This window comes from Galeopterus variegatus, unplaced genomic scaffold (genome assembly GCF_000696425.1).
Source record: "Galeopterus variegatus unplaced genomic scaffold, G_variegatus-3.0.2 Scaffold8204, whole genome shotgun sequence".
NCBI classification, from domain to species: domain Eukaryota; kingdom Metazoa; phylum Chordata; class Mammalia; order Dermoptera; family Cynocephalidae; genus Galeopterus; species Galeopterus variegatus.
This window is the reverse complement of record NW_007734315.1, coordinates 35,057-61,951: the sequence shown is the minus strand read 5'-3', so window position 1 is coordinate 61,951 and position 26,895 is coordinate 35,057. Positions and strand designations below refer to the sequence as shown.

At 45.0% G+C, this 26,895-nt stretch overlaps 1 protein-coding gene across 1 annotated transcript in view; it reads right to left on the bottom strand.

Annotated features, from left to right (window-relative positions):
- Positions 1 to 767: 767 nt before the first annotated feature.
- The window catches only part of PTGIS (prostaglandin I2 (prostacyclin) synthase), a 48,260-nt gene continuing 22,132 nt past the window's right edge, over positions 768 to 26,895 (bottom strand). Inside the window, exons 6-10 of the mRNA XM_008592706.1 lie at positions 16,424 to 16,605; positions 9,344 to 9,512; positions 8,166 to 8,347; positions 6,897 to 7,048; positions 768 to 4,027 (exon numbers count right to left, since the gene is read on the bottom strand). Of these exons, the coding sequence (XP_008590928.1) occupies positions 3,883 to 4,027; positions 6,897 to 7,048; positions 8,166 to 8,347; positions 9,344 to 9,512; positions 16,424 to 16,605 (830 nt within the window). The 3' untranslated portion in view covers positions 768 to 3,882. The remainder of the gene's footprint in view (positions 4,028 to 6,896; positions 7,049 to 8,165; positions 8,348 to 9,343; positions 9,513 to 16,423; positions 16,606 to 26,895) is intronic.

Genomic DNA, 26,895 nt, shown 5'->3' with positions numbered 1-26,895 from the left:
ATTAGAGAGAGAGAAATATCTGCTGTTTCAAATGTAAACATTTAATATATAAAATGTTGCTGGATTATTCAGAGAAGTCTGTCACTCAAAGCCAAATCCAATCCCACCAGATGTGCCTCCATGACCCCCTCACAGATGGGGAAACTGATGTGAGGGACATTTGCCCTGGGACATTATTTTTACTCACCAATTTGAGAGAAAAAACAATTGTCCTTTTTTTTTCTCCCAAAGCCAATTTAATCCATTTTACCCTTTTAAAAAAAAAATATGAAAACAAATACATGCATTCCAATGAAAGATGGAGAACGTCCAGTGAATTTTTAAGAGATCTTTTCTGCTTGTCTGCAAGGTGACCCTCCATTACAAGGTCCTCTGTAGGTATCTGATCCTTCTGTTGTCACCAGGAGAATTGTTGATGGAAAGATCCTGAACAAAGTCTCAGGCAGCAGAGAGGCCTGCATTTGAGGCCAGAGTCTACTACCTATCAGCATGTGACCTTGGGCAAGCCGCTTTACCTCTGTGACCCTCAGTTTACAGACCCTCTGTAAAAATGAAGATAATAATATATGCCTCGGAGGGTGGCTGGAGATGTGACTTGATTCTGTCTCTGAGAGGCCCTGGCCCAGAGTAAGTGCCCTGCGTTCCCTTCCCAGGAGTGGCCTTGCTGTTCCAGACACTGCTGACTGCCTCGGTCGGAGTCACACTTGGAGGCAGCGCCACAAACAAGGATGGTTTAATAGAATTCAACATGTTTGCACTTGCCAATGTTACATGAAAATAGAACTCTTTATTAAAATAGCAAAGCATAACAATCACTGCTACTCATGAAACACTGTGTTTATTTTTTAAAAATATCAGGATCAATGACTTTGGGGAAGACACATCAACTCTCAGAGCCTGTTTGTGCATCTGGAGAATGGGCAGGGAAGACACCACCAGTTCCCTGTGGTGAGTCTGCTGGTGGCAAGAGATGGCCCTAGGTGGCCCATGTGCTGAGTAAGTGACTTCTCTTTCTGTCACTTTCTTCCCCCGTGGTTCTGTCAAGGAGAAAGCCTCAGGGAGATGCTGGTGTGGCCTTAAAGCTATGGTATGCTCACTTCTTTCATTTTGTGACAGAGCAGAGATAGCACTCAGGCTCTGAGCCTGGCGACACCAGCATGGAGCCCCCATGCCAGCGAATTTATTTTTCACAGTCATCTTCTATTTTTGGCAGTGAGTGAAACGTGTTGTCCATTACCAGCAGTGAAGAAAAACATTCCCTTTTTAAACAAATTTATTTTAAGTTTAAAAAGTGAGTCTATTTAAATGCAAATATTTGGTAAATGACAATACAAAATACAGCAGAAAATAATGACAATGACAGTGGTGAGGAAACACTTCATTGGGGCCACCTAAGGGTATTTCTAACATGTGCCCCACAATCTTGTCATTCTCAAGCAAGATATAAAGAAATACAACGACATCCAGATACCTTCCTAACTAACCTGTAGTAAGCAGCTACTCATCTCTCCCTCTTTTCTCTATAGTTTATATTAAAAAAAAAAAGAGGGGAGAAAAAAAGGAAAAGAAAAATAATAAAGATTAAAGCAAGAGCAGGTTTAAATCTTTGTCTCCCGAGCTGCTCTTCAGTATCTCAGGACCCAGCTGGAGCTGACTGGTGGGAGACCCGTCTTTTCCTCGCGTAATTCTCTAATGATCATGCCTCCAAGGAGGTGCCATCTTTAAAGGGAACTGGCCCTTCTTTGAAGGCTGGTGAGACTCTAGTCCCAGTGACAACCAGCCCAGATTTGGAAGGGGAAAGTCATAAGGGCTTCCCCGCCCCCAGCACACCAGAGTTGCAGCCTGCAAGGAGAGACCTTCCACAGCTATTTCTGCTGGCTTTCTTCCTTCCCTTCCAAGCCAGGATGAGACAGCTGAGGGTTGCCATGGAAACTGGCTCTGTCCTCCCACAGGAGGCTGCCAGCTCTGATTTCCTGCAGAGTTAAGAAGCAGGCGGCAGCAGGGTCACCCAGGCGTGAAGATGGGTTTCCCTGGGGATATCCCACCTCCTGCCAATCACACTGTCTATCTGGAAATCCCGGGGGTGCCTGGAGGCTGCAGGTCAGGGAAGCCCCCAAGCTCTAGCGCTGCTCCGAGAGGGGACTAGCCCCTGGAACATTTCAGAGGTCTCAGGTACTCTTCTCTCCCTCCAGCTAAAGCCAGAGAAACCTAGTGATGTGTGTCTATGTGAGTTTGTGTCTCATGAGATGCATCCAATCCACGCTTGGGTGCCTCTGGTTCTGTCAGCTCTCCGATGCCAAACAGAACTTCCCCACCTTGACTCCAAGTAATGAAAAGCTGCCCACCCAGTGTTTGCTCCTGGGACAATAGTTCTGTTTGCCGATTTCTACCAGCTCACGAGCTGTGTGACCCCAGGCAAGTCACTTCACTTCTCTGAGCCTGTTTTCTCATCTGTAAAGTGGACATAACCTCATAACAGAAATGCTGTGAGGAGTAGAAATTCTATGTCTCCTGTGCCTGTCACAGGCATTCAAAGGGTACTCAATAAACAGCACCTAATATTAATAACAACATTTACCATCATCATAAAGGTTTGCAGGCAATTTTTCTCTTTAAGTTGTTCTTTTTCTAAAGCTGAGGCAAAGTGAGTTTTCATTACTGATCTGTGCGTTCAAAGGGTGGGGCACCCAGGCTGGGATGGACAACCAGTGTGAAGACCAATCAGCTGGTTCCCACCACTTCCCACAATATCACTTCTAAGAGCTGGAACAGGGTCTCAAACCCAAGTGCCTTCAGGGCCAGGAGGTTCTGTGAATGGGGGAGCAGGCCAGGCAAAGCCCTGGTGAACGAGAGAGCACAGACCCCACATAAGGGAGGCAGCTGCTCTTCAGCTCCTTGGGAATGTGGGCCTCATGTGGCTAGGTCTCCCAAGTTTTCAAGACAAGCTGGACATTTTGAATGAACACTCCCCAAAAATGATATAACAACTAAAATAATTTTTTTTAAGTGTAGGCCAAACAAACCCATCTGGAGACTGGCTCATGTGTACAGCTGGAGCTTCCACACTGACTGTCTGAGATCAACACCTCTTCTTTTTGGCCTGACCAGTCTAAGGAGCCCTGACTGGTTCCTTCCAGCCATCCCATCTTGGCTTGTTTTCCTTAGTTCCCTACCTGAGTCTCGGCACTGGGAAACCCATCCCATCTGGTGCCCATAATTCCAGAAAAGAGAACTCTATCCTGAGAGGCCTGTGTTTAGAGGGCACCCACGTTCTGCACCGTGGATGCACCAGCCTCGGGAAAACCTGCCTGCATTTTCTTGAGTATCAGTGTGAATGGAGATGAGGGAGTGTCCAGCAAATGGGGCACCCGGGGAAGCAGATACTCTAAGGGACTCCTTTGGCCTTAGCTAGTTTAATAATCACCGGGCAATAGAGCTATTCCAGTGGACACACTGCTAGGTCCAGACTGGCCTTTCTATGGCTAGTGTCTGCTTTGCCTGGGCAAGGCCTGGACCACACCAGTTGCATAAGACTTAGCAGGTGGCCCTTCTGGGAGCTGAAGACACAGCAGTGAGGCCCCTTGTTCTGCCCTGTGTTAGCTATTGTGGCTGTCACAAGGTGAGAGGAGCAAGGTGAGCTGGGAGCAGAAAGAGCCTGATTTTGGAAATAAGTTTGGCTGTGGTCAAGCTCCATAGAGCTTCTGATGTCTTTTCTTGATCCACCCTCTCTCGGCTTGCCCTCTTTCCCTAGCCTGGACACAGCCTTCTGGGAGCAAAGCAGGAAAGAGGTAACGCTGGCACCTGTATCCAGGCCAAATTGGACACAGGTAGCTGGGAGGTGGGGGAGGCTGGTTGGAGGCGAGTGGGCAGAGGCCAGGCGGCTCATGGGCGGACGCGGTACCGGACGGGCACGTCGTGCTCGGGCTGCATCAACCCGAAGCCGTACCTGCTGAGGTCAAACTCGGGGATCTCCGCGCCCATGCTGATCAGCTCCAGGTCAAGGTGCGCCAGCACCAGGAACACAAACCTACAGAGAGATGGCCATGAAAGTGCGGAGAAGAGGTGGAGGGAGGGGGCTCATCTGGGATGGGACAGGAAAGCAACTGCTCCTCCTGAGTCTGACTCCCGCTCTCACTGTGTGAAATGTGGGAAAGGGAGGGGAGCGAGAGCACAGCAAAGGCATTTGCTTCTCACCCAAAGTCCATGAGCTCCTCCACATCTGCCATCCCCCCTTGCAAGGTGAGGCAGCCCCTGATGAGTTCTGGCTAATGGGCTGTGAGCGGAGGTGGCATGTGTCACTTCCACATCAAAGCATTTAAGAGCCAGTGTGCGACTCTCCCGCTTTCCCTTCTGCCTGGCAACTGTGAAGGCTTCATGTCGAGATGGTGGGGCTGGAAGATGCAAAGAGCCTGGCCCCTGAGGCCCTGCATAGAGGGGAGAAGTCCCCCAAGCCCGCCACCGCAGTGGCTTCTTACAGTAGCACAGCCAAGCTTATGCAGATAGTGACTCTTCTGCCTCCTCCTGCCCACACTCATCGCCCCTTTCCCCAAACTCCTGGAGCCCTTACTCTCTGTCCTGGCCAGGGCTGCTGCTAACCCACTGGTGTCTTTGTGAGATTAGAAACAGGCACGACTCAAGACATTTTACTGCCATTTGTGGGAAAACTGCCATAATATACCCATTTTGCACGAACAAGTACTCTCTACTGCCACCTTCTGGAAAACTATCATAATGAGTATACAAAGCTTCCATATCTATGATGTAATCAGTGCCCCCACAAACGTGGTGCTAGCCCTATGGATGTTAACCAGTTCCTGCCTAAGCTTACTTACACTGGCTGTGTTCCTAAAGGTCAAGAGTGTGTTTTTTACTACTGTGTCCCACCACTATCCACTACCCTGACCCAGTGCCTAATGCAGGACTGAGCATACAGCAGGGATTCTTTAATCTTACTGAAAGAGTGAAGGGGGAAGATAAGGACAGAAGAAAGTTAACACTCTGGACAGGAGATCTGGGCTATGCCACTTACGGGTATGGCTCTCACCTACTTTCTTTCCAATCAGAGTCCCAGTTCCCCCAGCTGGTCACAGAGGCGGAAGGTAAGAGGTCCCTTCCAGCTCTGAAGCCATAAGCTACTAGAGGGTGAGTTTATATATATAGCATGGGAGTTTTGTGCCCAGTGTTGGATTTGAGTCCTGGCACCATGGTGCATGACCATGACGAATTATTTGATCTGACTAGACTCAGTTTTAGACTGATGCCTACCTAGCAGGGTTGTCATGATGATTAAGTGAGATTAAAACAACAACAACAAATTAGCTATTTTATTGAAACACTGTGTGCTAGATGCTCTGCTAAGCATTTGGTATCCATTTTCTCTTTTTCTCTGTCCAAAAACTTGATGAGGCAGGAACTACAGTCAGTTCTGCTATATCACTTGTTTTGAGCAGGTGAATTTGTTCCAACATAATCGATATATTAGGGCATGATTTGAGCATAACATGAATTTTGCATTTGCTCATGTGCAGTTTCATTTGTGAGAAACACGAGATAAACACAAAACTTGCACCCAGCTGAACCTAGCTGTGCAGAAATCCACAAATTGCACACATCCATCTACAGCCATATTTGTTGTAGCATATATTTCTTAAACATTTAACATGTGTAAAACACACTACCATTTTTTTTTTTTGTCTTTTTGTCTTTTTTCGTGACCGGCAACGGATCGCAACCCTCAGTGTCGCGCCCGTACCAGACCGGGACCGGCAATGGGATCGCAACCCTCGGTGTTGCCACCGCTCCTCGCTCAGCCAGTGAGCCGCCGGTCTGCACGTGGGATCCGAACCCTCGGCGGGAGCGCTGCCGCGCTTCCCAAGCGGCGCACTGTAGCAGTGCGCCACCGGGCCGGCCCACACACTACCATTTTTTACTGGGCTGTTATATATATTTTTTAATGTGTCACTGATGAGGTTTTCAAGTACTGGACCACCAACCCCTTTTGCTCATAATCGCTGTGGTTTCTATTGAATGATGTCACACAGCAAGGTGATTTTTAGGAATGCACAGGAAGTGTTAGGGCGGAACTGACTGTATTATGATCTCCATTTTACCGTTGAGAAAACTGAGGCCAAAAGATTAGCATAATGTGCCCATTTACTAAGCATAATGCCTGCACATTAGCAATAATATTAACAATTATGATAATAAACAACATCTATCAAATGCCTACAATAAGCCAGGCAGTGGGTTACGTACTTAGAAAATTCAAATTCATTTTTCCTGACACCTCTGGGATGTGGTTGTAATCAGTGCCCCCATTTTACAATTGAGGAAATAGAGGCTCAGAAGGTCACCCGGTTTATGATTATACTGGGACTGGACAGAAGGACAGGCAGATGTCAGAACCCCTGATCCAATCTGTTTGTGATCCTGAGACCAAGGCTCTTGGGGTCAAGGGAAGAGAATTTTATAAGGCTCTCAGCCCCCACAGGCATTAAAATAACCAAGCAGGAACAATGACGTTCGTCCAGTTCCTGCCACGAGGTTCTAAACTAGCTGTGGCAGCTGCAGACAGCCAGCTATGGTCAGCTGAACAGAATGTCCAGTGTTCGGTATTCACACACCAGTCTTGGAGGAAAGAACCTGCTGCCAGATCGGATTATCTCAAAAGGAATCACAGATCTGGGTTAGTACCTGAGCTCTTCTGATTTCTAAAAGTTAGCACACATTAAAAAATAAATAGATTTGTGGGCAGGAGATGGCTCACGGGCTGTCCATTTAGAGCCTTTGCCCTAACCCATTCCCCACCGGCTGAGCCCATCAGTCTCAGGAGAGAGGGGCATGCGCCAACCTGAGCCCCACACCGCCCCCCAACCCCCCACCCCACCCCCACTCACTGTTTGATGCTGTTGATGGCGTAAGCCCTCCCCAGGCACTGATTGTGTCCCGCGCCCCAAGGCATGTTGTAATTTTTCAGCCGTTTTCCGTCCTTGTAAAAGTCTTTCTTCTCTGATCCGTCCGGGTTCAGGAATCGGTTGTATTTAAACACCTTAAATAGAAGAAAGTCCATTTCTGACCACCCCCCAAACAAGTCTGCACCACGAAAAATGTGTAAGAATGTTTGTTACAGTTTTGCTTATAAGAAAGAAAAACTGGAAACAATGTAAAGGTCAATTGATAGGGAATTGATTAGAAAATTATGGCAAAAAGTTTGTGTGTAATGACATGGACAGAATTTCTGTGAAGGGTTGTTGGGTGAAAAAAGTGAGTTTCAGAATAGTATGTATTATAAGATCCTATTACACAGACCAATCTATTCACGTGTGTGTGAGTGTGCTTTGTGTATGTCTGTAAAGGCATAAAAAAAATTTAAAGGACACACTCCAAACCATGGTTAGGAAATTCTGGAACTGCAGAGGAACGGAATAATTTTTTTTTTTTACTTTTAAATATGTATTTCTCTATATTTCTATTTTAAAAGTATATATTACAATCTACAATAAAAGAAATTAAAATTACTTTTCGAAAAAGAGAATGCCAATTTTCTTTGGTTACACTATATAGTGGTAAGTCGAGGATTGCATAAGGCTTGGCATGGAGTTGGTGCTGAGTGTAAGATGAGTGGACAGGTGAATGGACCAGTGGATAGACAGATGGAAGAGTGAATGGATGGATGGATGGTGAATGGATGGATGGATGGATGGATGGATGGATGGATAGACGAGTGAATGGAAGGATGGGTGTGTGGATGTGTGGATGGATGAGCATGTAGCATGGGGCCTGGCACACAGAAAGCACCCAATCTGTTAGCAATTGTGAAAGTCTGTCCCATCTCAAAGTCTGGGGAGAGGGAAAAATGTTGGGAAACTAACATTATAACATTCTGGAAAAAGGAAATGGCTCAGCTATCACTTAACAAAGCACTGTGTGCCAGGCACTGTGAAGACCTTTTCCTAGATGATCTCATTTAATCTTTGTGACAACCCTGTGAAGCAGGTGCTTTAAGAGGTTCATTTCACAGGTGAGGAAACAAACAGATGTGAAGCCGTCTGGGCAAGGTCACACAGGTGGCAAAGAGCTGAGCTGGGCTGCCACTCAGATCTGGCTGATCCCAAAGTCATCGATCTTCCCCACAGTCCTGTGTAACCGGGCGCCCTGCCGTTTACCTCTGGGTCAGTGTAGATTTCTGGGTCTTTCTGGGGACTCAGAAAGGGGAAGAGGAGGAGGCGGTCCCCACGTCGCAGACTGAATTCCCGCCCATCTGCCATGGGCAAGGACAGGTCCACCATAACCTCGCGGGTGATGAAGGGCGCAGCCGTGAGCCTGAGGCTCTCACTCAGCACACTGTCTGTATGGGGTGGGTGGAAGGAAGGGTCAGCAGGCTGTCCCCTCACCCACTCAAATGCCACCCCCAGCCCTCGTTTTACAAAGGAGATGAAAAGGCTCAGAGAAGGTGCATGCTTTGCCCACACACAGCAAAGTGAAAAAGGTCAGATGATGAGATGTCATCTCTTTGGTCCCTCAGAGACCCTTGAATGTGAGGGAATCCAGGTCTGACCCAAAAAGAAGCTGTGAAGAAAGTTGGAAGACAGGGAGTTATCAAAAGGCTGGCAAGAGAGTGGAGCCACCAATATCAGTTGTTTCTGCCTGCGCAGCATACATTCCCTTCTGGAAACAGTCCCCTGATTTTCCTCTGGGGATCACCCCCTCCTGCTCTCAGGGGCTGGATTGTTGATTCTACTCTCAACTGCTGGGATTGGGGTGGGATTGGCCCAATCAGAGCATCCCTCTGAGCCCTGATTGGTTTGGGATAGGCATATACCCAAAGAGAGCCAATGAGACACATTCTTGGGACCTTTTGGTAGGAATGTTCTAAGAGAGGCACACCTCACAGAGCTGACTGAGAGCAAGTCAGCCTTGAGCTGCTGGCAGCCATCTCTCCACCCTGAGACTGGAGCCACCCAGTGGAAAATGGGGCTGAGAGATGGAAAGAGACTGAATAGTCCTGATGACATTGTGAAAGCACCTGGATCCACCTGTTCCTGAAGCCATTAGCTCTAGACTTTTTATTTACATGTTCCAAATAAAGTCCCCTTTCCGCATCAGCCAGTTTAAATTAGGTTTTTTTGTCATTGCAACCAAATCTCTCCAACGAGACCACAAGCTTCAGCAGCCAAAACTCGGCATGGAGATGCCAGGTCTAAGAAAATAGGAGGCTCAGGGAGATCCAAGGTCAGAGGACACGGATGGACCCTTGAGAATGGGAGCCCATGTTGGCAAGGACTTTGGGGGGTCCATGATGACCCAGGCTTAGGGGCTATTTTGCAGGGTCTGGCCATCTCACCGAGCACAGGCGTGTTGTCTAAAACCTTCTGTGGGAGGGTGGTCATCTGTGAGACAGGCTGATCCCTTTGCCAGAGGACAGGCTCAAGCTCTCCGCGGACAGCAGCCAGGGCCTCAGGATTTTTGAGAAGGAAGAGCAGGAGCCAGAAAGCAGCAGGACCCATATTCCCCTGCAACGAGAAGGACCCCGTGTTAAGAGGCAGAGCTGACTAGTCAATGCCATGGACACAGCCCTGGCCAAGGCATAGGGGTCAGCAGGCCGGAGTTACCATCCCTATAAGACATCTGGGCATGACCAATGTCAATCTTCAGCCTCAGGACATGGCCTAAATCTGCTTTGCAGCTTTGGCCTAGCCCCTTGCCTACTTCAAGGCCACTCCTGGCATCCCTGACCTTGAACAAAGTCACTGATTTGAGGTCACACAGGTAATCTCCATAACTAGTCAGCAAAAATGTATCAGTAAAAGGAATAAAGTGCGGCAATTAAGACCTCTGTAACCATCTGAGGATGATTACATCGTTGGCCCCAATCTTCACCCTTCCCTGTATCTAAGCCCCTTGCCATGTGACTTTGCAGTTCTTCCTATTAAGAAGGCAGAGTGTATTTCCCCTCCCCCTTGAATTTGGGCTCAACCATGAACTTGCTTTGGCCAATAAAATGAGGTGGAATTGACAGAATGCTGGTTCTAAGCCTAGGCCTTAAGAGACCATGTGTGTTTGCACTTGCCCAATGAGCACACTGGTCTCAGAGGAGGATGAGGGACTCATGGAGCAGAGCTGAGCTGCCCCAGCTGAGTCAGGTTAGACCAGCCAGACCACAGACCTCTGAGTTAAAGAAATGATGATTGGTGCACACCACTGAGTTTTGGGGGATACTTGTTATGCAACAATAGCTAACTGATAAATATCTAAAGATTTGCTTCCAAATGTAGTTAATCATTCTCAACGCAGGTTGGGATGCAAAATTTCCTCATATGCTTTGTCTGTTAAAATTCTATCAGTCACTTGAAGAATGTATGTGTGTAAATGTTGTGTACGTACAAAGCAAAGCAGTAACAATCACGGATGGTTGTGAAAGCTGTTAATTTCTTGAACAAAAATTATTTAAAACTTCCCAGTACATAAACAGTTAGGAAAACAGGATTTTTTGCTCTAAGGCTTTAGCGTGGGCTGAACATTTTCATACACATTTAAGTCTCAGCTCTTCAGCATGTGGCTACAGTGTGTGCAGCCATCCTCCAGTGATCCAGACATGGACAGAATGCCAACTAACCTCAATGTGGGGCAAGGTTTCTGGCTGCCATAAGTGGGGAAAGATGTTTGTCTACCATCAATTTGGACAAAAGTTTTTGTCTACCATTAAAATTCCAATCATAATAATGGAATATTAAATCTTATCCAATCATAATAATGGAATATAAAATCATCATTAAATATCACATTTACCCAGTAATTTAATTACAGACATAATTGCATATGGGCAAAAGGACATATGCACAAGGATATCTGTTGCAATGCTGACATAATAGCAAAAAATTGGAAACAGCCTCAATGTCTATCAATAGGAGATCAACGAGATAAATGCCGCTCCATCCATAGGACAATGATATAGGAAGTCGTTAAAAAGAAGCCGGCTCTGTGCGTACTGATATGGGACTGTAGCCAAGACGCACTGAAGCAGGAAAGCAGAGAACTGCACAATGTGGACTCAGCATGCTGCTAGTGTGTGTTTGTTTAAAGAGGAATACACATGACAAAGCACAGACCATCTCTAGGAGACAAGAAACTGTAACTGAGGTTCCCTCTGGGACAGGAGCTGGGAGGACAGGGAAGGGGAGACTGACCTTCCTTGCACATATCCTTTTAAAGCGTTTGAGGTTTTTAAATGGATGCACTACTTTTAAGTGAACAGAGGGGCTTTGATTAATTTGTATAGTGATCTGCAATGACATGAGAAATGCTCATGATACAAAATTAAATCAAATAGAGTTGGATTAAAACAATTGCCTGATCTTAATCACAGAAGAAAAACATATGGAAAAAGATTGGAAAGAAATGCACAACAGCATCAATGGCTGTGAGGCGAATTTTCTGTCTTTCTTTTTCTTCAGCTCCTGCAAGGAAATGCCACATTCCCTCGCTCAATACTTCCATCAGGCAGGCGCCATTATCAGGTCTTTTACTGAAAAGGAAAATGAAACGAGGTATTCCCTAGTCACTACCCACTGCCCAGCATATAGCGGGGGGCTCACCAATATCTGTCAAATAAACATCTGTATCTCTTTGGGCCGGGGTGGGGCTCTGAGACAACCTGGGAGGTGGGCTGGAAGAGCCTGCACTGAGACCAGGCAGAACTGGGAGCAAACCCCAGCCCCCCACTTCCTGTGACTCTGGACAAGTCACTTCCCCTTCACATCTCAGAACCTCCCTCAGTAAAATGGGGATGACAGTGCCTACTCCTAGAGTGGCCACAAGGGTCCCTGAGACCAGAGGCAAGTGACCCCACATATGCGGGACACAGAGCAGGTGCTCAGAAGTGGCCACCCCTCTCCCACTGGCCCCTCCTCTGGATTTGAGAATAGGCTGAGGACCTCAGAACCTCTCTGCGATTTTCTCTAGCACCTGAGGCCTGGCTGAGCCAGCAAGGTCACTTTCTGTCCATCACTTAAATAACCAGGGGAATGTGGGCAATAAATAATTCAGTATTGGGTTAGCTCAGTGCCAAGGCCATGTTATCTTGCTCAGATGGTCAGACCACCACTTATTAATTACCAAGCAGGAGTGGAAATCACGGGCGCTCAGCGATCTCTGCTTGCAGGAACCATCTGTGGCAAGTTAGGGAGGTGACCAAGACCACCTTCCACCCAACTGCACAGATATGTGTGTGCATGTGTCACAACTGTTAGAGATTCTGAATTTGCTATCCTGAAAACTGAGCTTTCTCCCATGGAGCTTTGTCTCGGTTTCCTCAGGAAGACATGCCCTGCCTAAGCTCACTCCCTCCTACTGCAGCTGAAGCCGATGACCCTGCAGTGCCATCCTGTTCTACCTTTTCTGTGAATGGTGGTGGTTAACCTCCAGGGGGCGCTCACTGCGTGCCAGACCCCACGCTTGATGATTCGCATGTGCCACCTTGTGGCCTCCTGCCCACATGCCAGTCAGTGCCAGAGGGGGGTGCCCGCTGCCCTCGCCTACCCTGCATCCACTCCCCTGTCTCAGAGTAACAGCACCCCACTCTCCTCTACTGCACCCTAAGTCTATGTGGATTGTCTGGGGCTGACCCATCCCCTCCACACTCCAGGTGTGGGCATGTGACACAGGCAGGGCCACTGAGTGATCCACATAGAAGGGGACATGTGACCCAGGCTGAGCCAGTGAGTATCAGGCTTGGGATTTGTGCTAAAATTCACGCCCCTCCATTGGGATTGCTGAGTTGCCTGGAGCTGCTGGTAGCCGTGCTGCCACCACACAGGCGAAGCCCTCAGAAGCAAGGAGAGCACAGGGATAGGAGGTCACAGATTGTATTTCTTTTAATTTTATGGTTTAAAAAAAATTTAAGGGAATAAAAAAATACCCCAAGTATGATAATGATGTGTTAATGTAGGTTCATAAATCTAACGAATGTCCCACTCTGGTGGGGGACGTTGATCATGGGGGAGGCTGTGGGCGGGGAGGGGAAGTGGGTACACGGGAAATCCCTGTCCCTTCCGTTCAGTTTTGCTGTCCACCTAAAACTGTTCTAAAAATAAAGTCTATTTACAACAAGCAAACAAACACCCTAAGTGCAACGTGGTATCCTGGATTGGATCCTGGAAGAGAAAAAGGATATTAGCAGAAAAACTGGGGAAAGCTGAATAAAGTATGGACTTTATTCAGTAAATAGTAATGTACCAATGCTAATTTTTTAGTTTTCATCCATATATTGTGGTTATGCAAATTAGGGAAAGCTGGGTGAAGGGTATTTGGGAACTCTTCTATTATCTAAAATTACTTGAAAATAAAACTACTAAAGGGAAAAAACAAAAAACAAAAAAACCCAATCCTCTTTGATGATGAGATGATGAGACTGAAGCCCAGAAAAGTGAAGTGACTTATTCAAGGTCACACAACTAGTTAGTGGCAGAGCTAAGGCTCCACCCAAGTCTACCAGACTCTAAATACTGTGCTTTTGCTTTTCACCCCGTCTTGGTATGTGGAGGATTCTTGGCTTGGACCATTATCTCGGCTGAGCTGTCCGCAGACGCTGTGCCCTTGTGGCTCCCAAAGCCGCTCCCCCGCTGCTCAGGCCCACCCGAGAGCTCCTGGGGTTGTGGGGCCATGTCTGTCCAGAAGTGATGGGGCTGAAGGCCAAGCCAGATGGGGGAAGGAATGGAGCGTCACCGATGGAGGGAGGGAGTCAAGCATCTTATCTTGGCTTGGACCATTATCTCGGCTGAGCTGTCCGCAGACGCTGTGCCCTTGTGGCTCCCACAGCCGCTCCCCCGCTGCTCAGGCCTACCCGAGAGCTCCTGGGGTTGTGGGGCCATGTCTGTCGAGAAGTGATGGGGCTGAAGGCCAAGCCAGATGGGGGAAGGAATGGAGCGTCACCGATGGAGGGAGGGAGTCAAGCATCTTAACATCTAATAGTCAGTCCTGGCATTACCAGGGGCAGCCTAATGGCTCCTGACTGCCCTGCAGCTTTTTCCTCACTCCCGCCCCCCATTCCTTTTTCCTGTTTCATCTGTTCTCCATAGAACTCATTACCGCTAACGAATTTTACATGCTGACTTTATTCATTGTCTGTCTTCTGCCATCAGAATGTCAGCTCCATAAGGGAAGGGATTATCGTCTGTTCTGCTCACTGCTCTATCCCAGCTTCTAGAATGGCACCCAGCACACAGTAGGCCCTCATAAATATCTGTTGAATACTTTACGGAGCACTTGTTATCTGTCAGGCACAGATACAGAATTGTACATATATTGCTTCCTTTCCTCCTCAAAGCCCCACCCTGAGGAAGGTACTGCTGTTTCCATTTTACAGAAGGGTAAAGTGAGCTACTGAGAGGTTTAAGTGACCAACTTGCCAGGAAGTGGCAAAGTCAGGATTAAAATCCAGGCAGGTAGGTCACAGAACCTGTGTCTGAAATCACTGGGTTACACAGCCTCTTGGCCCTGCTCTCAAAACTGGAGCTCTTGAAGGGTTTTCCATTCTGCCTGAATCCTAGATGCTGCCAACAATTCAGCCTCAGAGGACATCCTGTCCCAACTCCCGCCCAGCTCTCCTGGCCCTGCCAAAGACTGTTCCCTGGACTTTCTGCCACACAAGCCCCCAGGCCAGCATCCAGTTCTGCTGACAGAGGTCATTTCCACAAGGAGTTCTGGGGACAGTTTGGAGCTCTAAGCCATCTCTGTCCATAAATATGTTATTAGGCACTAATGGGGGGGCCAACTGCTGATTAAACCCAGCCCCTACCCCATGCCAGCCTCTGCCTGCAAGGGCAGCTAATGGCTCTGAGAGAAAACTAAAAATAAGTTGTAAATCGATGGGAGAGGAATTACCCTGAAATGTCAGCCTATGCAACTGTCACTGCCAAAGTGACGCCAAGAGAAAGAGGGGGGTTCAGGAGTTGGGGTGACAGCAGGAACCAGGCCTAGAGACCTGAAGCAAGCAAGGCTGACCTCTTCCTTCTTCTCACTCCCAATCTGGTCCATTACCAAACCTGCTGGCTCTGTCTTCCCAAAAGTTTCCAAAATCTGTCCACTTCCTCATCACCTCTGTGGCCACCACCCGATTCTTCCACCACTGTCTCCTCACTGGTGGCCTGCTTCTGCCCCTGCCCTCACGATCTTGTCCTCTGCTCAGAACTCTCCCAGGGCTCCCATCTCACCCAGAGAAAAATCCCAAGTCCTCACTTATGGGGACCTACAAGGCGCTCCATGACCTCTTCCCTGGGTCCCCCTCCCTCTGCTTCAGCCATACTTGATCCTTGCAGTTGTTGCTCAAACACCTGGCATGATCCAACCTCAGGGCCTTTGCACCTGCTGCTTCCCTTTCCTGGAATACTCTATCCCCACATCTTCCCCACGTCCCCAGATCTAGCTTTCTTGTCACCCAGGGTTCAACTCAAACATCTCCTCCTCAGAGAGCCTCCCTGACCTCCCAAGCTATAGTCCCCCAGGATCTCTCTGTTCACAGTCCTGTTTTACACCCTGCACATGAGCATCTACAATCACCCTTCTGTGTTTCCTGGACTACCTGCCCCCTGCACATTTCCTCACCCTCTAACTAAAGTGTAAGCTACCCAAAGCAGGATCTTTGATGTCTATGGTAAGTATGCAACAGAATTTTTTAATGATTCTTCAAAATAACTGGTCTGCACAATTCAAAAAATGTCAAGGTCATAAAAAACAATGGAATATAATGAAAAACAATGAAAGGCACAGAAACTGTGCCAGATTAAAGAAAACTAAAGAGGCAAAATGACTAATGGCAATGTGTGACCCTGGATTGGATGCAGATCCAAGATGAGCCATAAGGGACATGACTGGGACAACTGGCAAAACTGGAATATGGACTGTGTATTAGATAATGACTGTGTATCTGGCTTAATTGTCCTGAATTTGGTTATTGTACTGTGGTCATGTAAGAAAATGTACTTGCTCTAAGAGAGCAAGACTAAAGTCATTAAGGGTAAAGAGGCACGACATCTGCAACTAATTTGTAAATGACTCAGTAAAATAATCTCATTGGGGAGGGTGGTAGAGAAAGCAAATGTAGTAAAATGTTAAAAATCGGGGAATTAAGGTGAAGTGTATAAAGAAGCTCAATAAACTATTTATAAAACTTTTCTATAAGTTTGACATTTCTCCAAATCAAAGAATATATATATTGAATGAACGATGCTCACAATGGCACACACATGCACGGTCACATGCATATGTGCACACGCACACTCTCATGCACACACACTGGTACACACACTGACACGTGTCTGCATGGGCCTGATAGCACACTAACACACAAACACACAAACACACGTGCATTCATATGCACAACCACACACCCACGCCTGCATGTACCCGCTCATACACCCATGTCTACCTGTGTGGCCCAGAGCTGCAGCACCAGGGCCCGTGCCTGCATCTCCTCCGACACACCCATCTCCTCCAGGTGCAGCATGTAACTTTCCAGCCAGGTGCTCCGGTGGGCTCTGGTGGCCAGCCTGGCTGGGGACAGCAGTTTCCACAGGTGACCTTTGACACTCCATGCATGGTCCTTATCCCCTACAGGGACAGAGCACAGAGGATAAGAGTTACAGATCCATGTCTAGGCCAAGGCCACCCAGCCCTGACCTCCCATGAGGCCACAGGTCTTCTGAGTGTCACTACAGGGGGTGGGGATTGTCTGTGTGAAAGAAGCTATAGAGACTGGCCCCGCTGGCTGGGAATCCCAGCAGAAAGCCCTTTAAATGTTGACTTGCTTTTCTGTCTCACTCCCAGTAGAAAAGAACAAGGGGCATTGATTCCTGCAGGCTTGTCTATTTTATTCACCTCTGTGTCCACAGTACTTGGCCCACAGTAGGTGCTTAGTAAATATGTGTTAAATGAATGGCATGTCTTTATACAGCAGGGGAAGGAACACTAAACACCAAGCAATATTCTCCTTGCCCAGGGTCCAATCCCAGAGCAAGGCCAGCCCACAAGCACAAGGAGACTCAGCACAGCAATATCACAAGAAAGCTTCAGAAACAACTTTAACCAGGGCTAGCTGGTTAGCTCAGTTGGTTAGAATGCAGTGCTGTAACACCAAGGTCAAGGGTTCAGATCCCTGTACTGGCCAGCCACCAAAAACAAAACAAAAAGAAAGAAGCAGCCTAACTGATCATCCGGGGGTCTCAAACTCTTACCTCCAGAGAAGGCAGGTAAAGTAAATGAGGAAGGAGGGCCAGGAGGGGCTGTAGTGATCTGAAGCATCGGGGTGGCCCCTACACAGCCCCACAGACCAGCCCCTCAGGCATGACAGAGAAGCTCACCCTGCACGGCCAGAGGGCCTGAGTTTTCAAAAGAAGCTGAAAACCCAGATGTTTATATGGAATCTTATGATGTTTTTAAGTTAGCATCTAAGTAAGAAGTTTTTAATCACTGTCCAGGCCACAAAAGCATCTCTGAAAGTTAAATTTAGCCCATGGCCCACCAGTTTGCAGTCTCGACATTAAATAAACAATGGTGTGTTTATGCTTTGGGAAACCACCCAATGATGAAAAGCAATGAGGAAGTTCCTTATGCACAGACACAGGCCCACAAGGGCAGACTGTTAAGGGAATAAAACCAGGTGCTGAAGACTGTGCAGAATGATACTATTTATATATTGTCTTAAAGCTATGAGGCAATGCTATGTTTATATACATATGCACAAATATAAGATTTGGTTTTCTCCAAAATCACCCCTTGTAAAAGTGTCAGTCACCTTTCAAAACTCACTACAAAGTTTCAAAGTACTAGAAACTCTGCCACAGACATTTGAACTGCCAAGCTGTGTTTCAGGAAGACCATCCAGCCAGTGGTTCTAAACCCACACATCACAGGTGTTTCAAAGGGCAAAAAATGTGGGCTAAACTTATTTTATTAAAGGATGTTGGCTACATTTACAAATAATATGCTCAATATGTTTTTCTTCAACTTCTAGACACTGTTTCAGGTGACATACACCTCAATTTAAAGCAATGAGCCCAAGCATTCATCTGAAATACATTATTTTCCTGTGTTTGCCAACTTCTCAGCACTCTGAAGAATCACCCCAGCAGGAGCTCTTAAATCTCTGGATGCCCAGGTCCCACCCCAGACTGATCATGTCAGAATCACTGGGGGTGGGGTCTGGGCATCCAGATTTTAAACAGGTGACTGCAGGGTGCAGGAAGCATTGAAACCACCTCAGTTGATGCTGGCTCAGGATGGTTACAGACATTACCTGATAGGATAGCTAAAAAAGAAGGCAGAGAAATTTAACACAGACTTAGAAAAGACTGACATTCTTTGACACCTGACCACAATGCATCATTTTATTTTTAATCCTCTCAACGCTATGAAGTAAGTACTAGCCTGCTGCCCATTCTACAGATGGGCAAGTAAAGACAGAGAGGGGTTAGATAACATCTTAGTCTCTGTGTGTTGCTTATAACAAAATACCTGGAACTGGGTGATTTATATGAAAATGAAATTTATTGCTTACAGTTTCTGAGGCTGGGAAGTCCAATGTCCATCTGGTGGTGGCAACAGTGACCCAGGAGTCTCACATTGCAAGATGGTGGAAGCAGAGAGCAAGAGAGAGAGAGAAAGACAGACTCTCCTCTTCTTTTAAAACCCTCAGAACCATGCCCCTGACCACCATTTTTAATCCATTCACTACTGCATGGTCCTACAATCCAATCACCTCTTCAAGGTTCCACCTTTCAATTACCATAATAGGGATCGCCTACCCTCTTAACAGTCACAATGGGGGCTAATTTTCTAATACATAAAACTTGGGGGACAAAAGTCAAGCTTCAGGGAGTTTGGGGGAGACATAATTCAGTCCACTGCACAAGTGTAATCTTGAATTATCACTGTAAACATGGCTTTTAAGGATGACTTTAAAAAGCAATGCAGGAACATTTGCCACTTTTCACCTACGCCTACAACAGTTCTGAGTATACAGGAGGCATGCACTATTTTGTACAATGAATGAATAAATAAATGAATAATCAAGCAAAAGAAAAAAAAGCAATGCAGTATGAAAATGGGAGAATGGGAGAAAATCTTTGCAAATCATATATCTGATAAGGGTCTAGTATCCAAAACATATGAAGAACTCCTGTAACTTAACAACAGCAAAAAACCCGAACAACCCAATTCAAAAATGGACAAAGGACCTGAATAGATATTTCTCCAAAAAAGTTATATAAACAGCCAATAAGCACGTGCTCAAAGATGCTCAACTTCACTAATCATTAGGGATATGCAAATCAAAACCACAATGAGATATCAGCTTACATCCTCTAGGATAGCTACTATTAAAAACAGCAAGTGCTGGTGAGGATGCGGAGAGACTGAAATGCTCATGCATTGCTGTTGGAAATGTAAAATGCTACAGTTGCTGTGGGCAAGAATTTTGCAGTTCCTCCAAAAGTTAAGCATAGAATTACCAGATAAGCTGGCAATTCTACTTCTAGGTATATACCCAAAAGGACTGAAAGCAGAGACTCGAATGGATACTTGAATATCAGTGTTCATAGCAGCGTTGTTCACAATAGCCAAAAGGTGGAAACAATCCAAGTATTTGTTGACAGTTGAACGGATAAACAAATGTGATATATACATACAACGGAATATTATTCAGCTTTAAAATGGAATGAAATTCTGACACATTCTACAGCATGGATGAACCTTGAAAACATTATGCTACGTGAAATAAGCCAGACACAAAAGGACAAATATTGTATGATTCCACTTACATGAGGTACTTAGAATTAGCAAATTCATAGACACAGAAAGTAGAATAGAGGTTACCAAGGGCTGGGGGACGAGGGGAGGAGGAGTTATTATTCGGTTGGTACAAAGCTTCTGTTGGGGATGATGAAAATTTTCTGGAAATAGATAACTGCCACTAAGTTGTATAATTTTTTAAACGGTTAAAACGGTAAATTTTATGTTACGTGTATTTTACCACGATTAAATTTTTTTTAAAAAGGAAGGTATGTGAATGTCATTTGGCAAGTGAGTCAACAATAGAATTTGACTGGTTAAAAAGAAAGGGTATAAAAAATATAGCAGTGATTTGTGACTTGGTCTATGGATCAATTGAGCTAACATCTGTGTAGCCCTTACGACAGTGCAGGGCTCACACTAAACCTCACACAAGAGCCAGCTCCTGCTATTACACACTGTCTGGAGAAAGCAAAGCACCCTTAACAGTGTGTTCGGTATGCATTTGTGGGGGAAAAAAAGAGAAGAATAAGATAGTCACATTTGCTTGCACTTGCATAAAGAACGCTGGAAGGATCCAATGTGAAACTAATAAAACTAATCAATTGTGAGGAGGGGGGACGGAGTGAAAGGGGGTGTGATGAGAAAAGGGAGAGGGCTTTTCACTGTTATTACTTTATGTCTCCCAGCTTTACTGAGATATAATTGACAAAATTTGTATATATTTAAGGTGTACACCTGATGTGTCGATATACAATGTAAAATGATTACCATGGGCAAACTTATTAACATATCCATCACCTCGCATATTTTACCTGTGTGTGTGTGTGCGTGTGTAATACTTTTTTTTTTTTTTTTTGTAGCTGGCTGGTAGGGGGATCAGAACCCTTGACCTTGGCGTTATCAGCACCATGTTCTATTGTGTGGGCTTACTGGCCAGCCTCACACATAACAATACATTGTTATTAACTATAGTTACCATGCTGTATATTAAGTCTCCAGAACTTATTCATCTTATAATTGAAAATTTGTACCCTTTGACCAACATCTCCCCATTTCCTCCTCCTCCTAATCCCTGGTAACCACCATTCTACTCTGTTTCTATGAGTTTGATTTTTTTAGATTCCACATATAAGTGAGATCATGTGGTATTTGTCTTTTGGTGCCTGGCTTATTTCACTTAGCATAAATGTCCTCCAAGTTCATCCATGTTTTTGCAAATGGCAGGACTTCCTTCTTTTTTATGGCTGGATAATACTCCGTTGTATATGTATACCACAATTTCTTTATTCATCCATTCATGGACACTTAGGTTGTTTCCATGTCTTGGCTATTGTGAATAATGCAGTGATGAAATGGGGGTGCGGAAAGCTCTTCAAGATTTCATTTCCTTCAGATATACTCATATACCTAGAAGAGGGATTGCTGGATCACATGGAAGTTCTATTTTTAATTTTTCAAGGAGCCTCCATACTGTTTTCCATAATGGCTATACCAATTTATATTCCCACCAAGGGCTCTCTTCTCTCCACATCCTTGCTAACACTTATCTTTTGACTTTTTGATAATATCCATCCTAACAGGTATTAGGTGACATTTCACTGTGGTTTTGATTTGCATTTCCCTGATGATTAGATGCTGAGCCTCTTTTCATATACCTGTCGGCCATTTGTATATCTTCTTTGGAAAAATGTCTATTCAGGTCTTTTGTCCATTTTTTGGTCATTTACTTGGGGTTTTTTGTTTTGTTTTGTTTTGCTGTTTTTTGCTATTAGATTGTATAAGCTCCTTACATATTTTGGATATTAAGCCCTTATCAGATATATGATTTACAGACTACTTTATATTTTTAATGTTTAAACCTCATGAAATTTATCTAAAAAAAATAAAAATAAAAAAATGTAGGAACCCTCCTCCATACAAAAATTTCCCATAAAACATCATACATAGATTTAGGGACACCAGTCTGCATCTCTCTCTCTCTTTTTTTTTTTTACAGCTGGCCAGTATAGAAATCTGAACCCTTGATCTTGGTGTTACAAGGCTATGCTCTAACCAACTGAGCTAACCAGCTAGCCCAACTTCTCAAGTAGATGATGTGGGAGTGAAGAGGAGAGGACCTGAAAAACTGAGTTTGACACCTCAACTTGGGGCCTGTGGATAAGCAAGGTGTTAAGGTCATATTAAGAAAGCAAAAACTCTAAATGATTAGTTTATACCACGGGGGAGCTTCACTGTAGATGTTTAACAAAGTCGGTAAGAAGTGTAACTATTTAATTTCCATTCCTAATTTCTATATTTAGGTTGATCAAAAAATCAAAACAAGACAATTTTTTTTTTAAAAACCTTCCCACTGGGAAAATGGGGATTTGGGGGATCACGGTATAATCTGTGTATTTGAGATCACAGTATAATTTGGGCTCCTGCTATATTTTACCAAGTGTAGAAAGGCCTAGTGCTGCTCTGTCCAATAGGGTAGCCACAAGCCACAGGCAGCTACTGAGCATTTGAAATGCAGCTGGCCCAAATGGAGGTGTGCTGAGCGTAAAACCAGGTTCCAAGGTCTTAGCATGAGAAACAAAATGTAAAATAGCTCACTAATAACATTTGTATTTATTACATGCTGAAATGCTAATATTTTAGATATATTGGGTTAAATAAAATACATCATTAAAATAGATTTCACCTCTTTTCAATGTGTCTAATAGAAAATTTAAAATTACCTAAGTGGCTTGCATCCCATTCCCATGGGACAGCAGTGTTCTAGAAGGATAACACCAAACTGATAACACTGGTGACCTTGGGAACCTAATAGAAAATTTAAAATTACCTAAGTGGCTTGCATCCCATTCCCATGGGACAGCAGTGTTATAGAAGGATAACACCAAACTGATAACACTGGTGACCTTGGGAACAGATTTAGTGGGAGTATGGTCTAAAGAGGATTTCCCTTTTCTGTAATATTTGATTTTTTTAAAAACAATAGTCAGAGGAGCCCAGTTAAGAGCCCAAGCCCTGGAGCAGAGCACCTGATCTTAAGCAAGTCACCTCACCTCTCGACACCTTAGTTTTCTCACCTGTAGATTGGGATAATAGGAGTACCCGCCACATAGGGCTATGTATGGATCACACGTGTTAACATCTACAAAGCACAGAGAACAATGCCAAGCACAGGCCTAATAAATATTAACAACATTATTTAATAACTGTGTTATTAAATAATAAATTAATATTAGCAAATTTCAGTCCAAGGAGAATACGTTCATGTATTACTTCTATAATTATGAAATAATAAATTGTGAAATAAAGAGTCCAGCGATTGTAGCCAGACAGACCCAGGTTGAAATCCCAGCTCTGCTCTTTCTAGCAGGATGATCTTGGGCAAGTCACTTTGTATCTCTGAGCCTTGATTTCCCCCATCTGTAAAGGGGCAACCCAGCTCAAAGGGTCATTAGGAAGATTCAAAAGAAGTACTGGTAGGGGTTTGGTAAATAGCACATGCTACGTTCTTGCCATTATTATAAGGTATTATCTATCAGCCCCAGTGTAATGACTCAGTGCTGGGAATTGGAACTGTCAGGCCTAGGTGACAGGTGACCCAAAGGTGGGAGAAGCAAGTATATATCCCAGACTCCAGTCTATGTAGGCTTGGCTCAGGCCCTGCCCATCTCTGGGCCTCAGTCTCCCCATCCATAAATTGAGATCCTGGGCTTGAATACCTCTCAAGTTTTTCTTCGGAAACCCTTCCAGGCCCTGGAGATTTGGGGGTCCAGTACAGAGAGACCCCCAGTGGAGATGTCTTTTGTGTTTTACCTTTAAAATGCATCAGAGTATTGCATCAGACTCTGTGATTCTTTGATATAAGAATGCCTGCTCCCCCAAAACAACATTAAAATAAAACAGCTCCCCCAAACAATACAGTAAAATAAGTGTTCCAGAAAAAAAGCACTATGTTTAGCTTGGGGTTCTATTTAACTGTTCCCTGCTCCCAACTCCCTACTGTATTAGAAGCACCAGACTCAATGGTCTAAGGGTCCCCAAAGGGTCGATTTTCTTTTAAAATATGCTTATATTTTTACAAGTGGAGTAGGAATAATATATGCACATAGTAAAAAGTAATAATAATAAAAAGAAAAAAAACCTTTAAGAGTTCAAATGGGCATCCTGTAAACAGTGACTTTCTATCCAGCCCACCTCTGCCTTCCCAAAGGCAAAAATTGATACGTATTCCCACATTTTAAAAAATATACAAATGGTGGCATACTATACCCACTGTTCTGCACCTTGCTCGTTTTTTCATAACAGTGGATTTTATCCTATATGAGTGCATCCCATTCTGTTTTACAGTTGGATAATTTGCCTTTACATGAATGCTTAATTTATTTAATCAGCCCATACTGGTGGACATTTAAGCTGCTTCTAGCATTTGCTATTACAAGCAATGTGACAATAAATATCTGTGTATCTGTAGACACGTGCAAGCTTTTCTGTAGGATTTTCCTAGAAGTGGAAGCACAGGATCAAAGGAATGTGTGTTTTATATTTTGGTAGATTCTGCCAAAAGAGTCTGCACAGCTTCACAAACCCTGCAACAAGGTCTGAGAGCTGTTTTGCCCACACGCCTCTGGCCCTAAGATGAGAAACTGTCCCCCAACATCGCCACCCGATGCCCACACAGGGAAATGCAGCCTTCCTATGCCCAGCCCAGGGCTGCTCCCAGAATGATGGCAGGGTCCCTCTGCATCTACCCAGACTCCCCTGGAGCATCTGTATGGAGGAAAGGGAGATGGAGAAACCCAATTTTTCCTGGACAAGCAGCCAGTGCTAAGGTGTGGCAGGTGCTTGACACACAGGATTTTGCAATCAGACCGACCATTTCAATTTTGCTGGCTCTTACCTGCTGTGTGTCTGAGACAAGTGATTTCAACTCTGAGTCTCAGCTTCCTTATCTGCAAAGTGGGCATAGTAATATCAACCTTTCACCATTGACGGCAGGATTTGTAAGATAATGAGTTGCCTCTAAAAAGATAAGGGACATGTGCTGGCTGAATAGCTCACTTGGGAGAGCATGGTGCTGGTAACACCAAGGTCACAGGTTTGGATCCCCATACCAGCCAGCCGCCAGAAATATATATATATATATATAATAATGTATGTATATATACAATGTGTATATACACGCACATACATATAATACATATACAAGGGACAGTTTACAAAGAGGAAATGAAAGCGGCTAAGGAAACACAAAAGAGGTTTCATCATAGTAGTGATGAAATGCTACATGCCTTTTTTGCCCATCAGATTGGCAGGATTTAAAGGCTGATAACTGCCTGTTGACAAGGTTGTGGGGAATTGCAAATTAAAACAATAAGTTACCTGCCTCTGCCCGCCAGATTGTCAAACAAATGGAAAGACTGATAACATCTGGTGGGGAACTGCAGACTCCTCCCAGTGGGTAGGCGTGTGAATTGCTCCATGGTTTTGGAAATGATGTAGCAAGAGCTAATAAAAATTGTAATGTGTATGGCCTTTGATCTGGAAAACCCACTTCCAGAAAACTGTCAGAGAGAAATAACATCACCAGATGACAGAATAGATACAGGTACAATGAAGTACTATAAAGGCAAAAAAGGAGGAAGATGGCTAACTAAATACTGGCTAAAAATATATCTATGTTTTTATGTAAATTTTGTATCCTTCTACTTGCTGGATTCCTCTATTGCTTGAGTTAGTTTCATCATTGATTTCCTAGGATTTTCCAGGTACAGTATCAGACCACCTGTAAACAGGGATAATTTGACTTCTTCTTGACCCACTCTTATGTCTATAATTAATCGCTCTTGTCTAATTGTGTTGGCTAAGACTTCTACAAATGTTTATATTGGCAAGAGAGAATGTACAGCTATATTGTTAGGTCTAAGAATAAAACCAGGTTTCAAATAATAGATGCAATCCCTTTTTGTAAACACACTCAGAGACACTCTCTATATGTACATTTATCTCTATTGTGCGAACATACAAAATACCGTGTAGGGATATATACCAACATGCTAACACTGGTTTCATAGGAAACTGGGCTTGGAAGAGGGGATATTATTTTATAATGTCTATACCACTGAGTTGTTAACTACAAGATTATGTTTCCTTCACAATTTAAATAAAATCAATAACGTGTTAAATTTTGATTTTTAAAAATATATAAATAAAGGATATGGGGCAGTGAGATATTATGAGTACTGAATGAGATGATCCTTCACCCGGTATCTGGCACATCATAAGTGCTCAGCAAATAGTGTTTTCTCTTATTACCTCAGCTAATCCTAACAGCCACCCTCTGGGAAGAGCCTACTGTTCTCCCCATTTTACAGGTGAGATCACTGAGGCACAGAGGGAACACACAGATACAGAGCAGCAGAGCCGGTAAACTACCCTGAGCCACCTGAACCCAGAGTCTGTCTCAACCACTCCCCTCAACTGTCCCTCCAGAGAAAGGAACTGGGGCAAAAAGAGGCAACTTGCTCAAAGCTGCCAGCAAGGAGGCAACTGGGCAGGGATTCAAATCCGGGCCTCTGTTGCAAGTATCTGAGACAAGGACACGCAATACCGCTCAGCCTTCTCATGGCACTTGTCAAACATGCAGTTTTCTGAGCCTTCCCCCAGAGATTTAAATTCAAATGGACCTGGATGGGGCTTGGGGACCTGTATTATTAACAAGGGCCCCCAAGAATTCGTCTCATCAGGGAAGTTTGAAACATCATGGCCCAGGGGATAGTGCAGTCCAGTGGTTCCCATGGCCCTGGACACTGAATCAGCCAGGAAGCTCTTTACCAATACTGAGTCCCCTCTGTAGCCACAAAAACGAATGAAGTGGGTTTTTGCAAACTGATATGGAAATACTCTAGATGTGTACTTTAGTGAAAGCTCTCAGGTGCAGAACAATTCTTCCAGTGTAATATATCCATGTTATAAAACTACAGGGCTGAGGGGCCAGCCCGGTGGCGCACTGGATAGTGCGCCGCTTGGGAAGCGCGGCGGCGCTCCCGCCCGAGGGTTCGGATCCCACATACAGACCGGTTCCCGCTCACTGGCTGAGCGAGGCGTGGGAGCAAC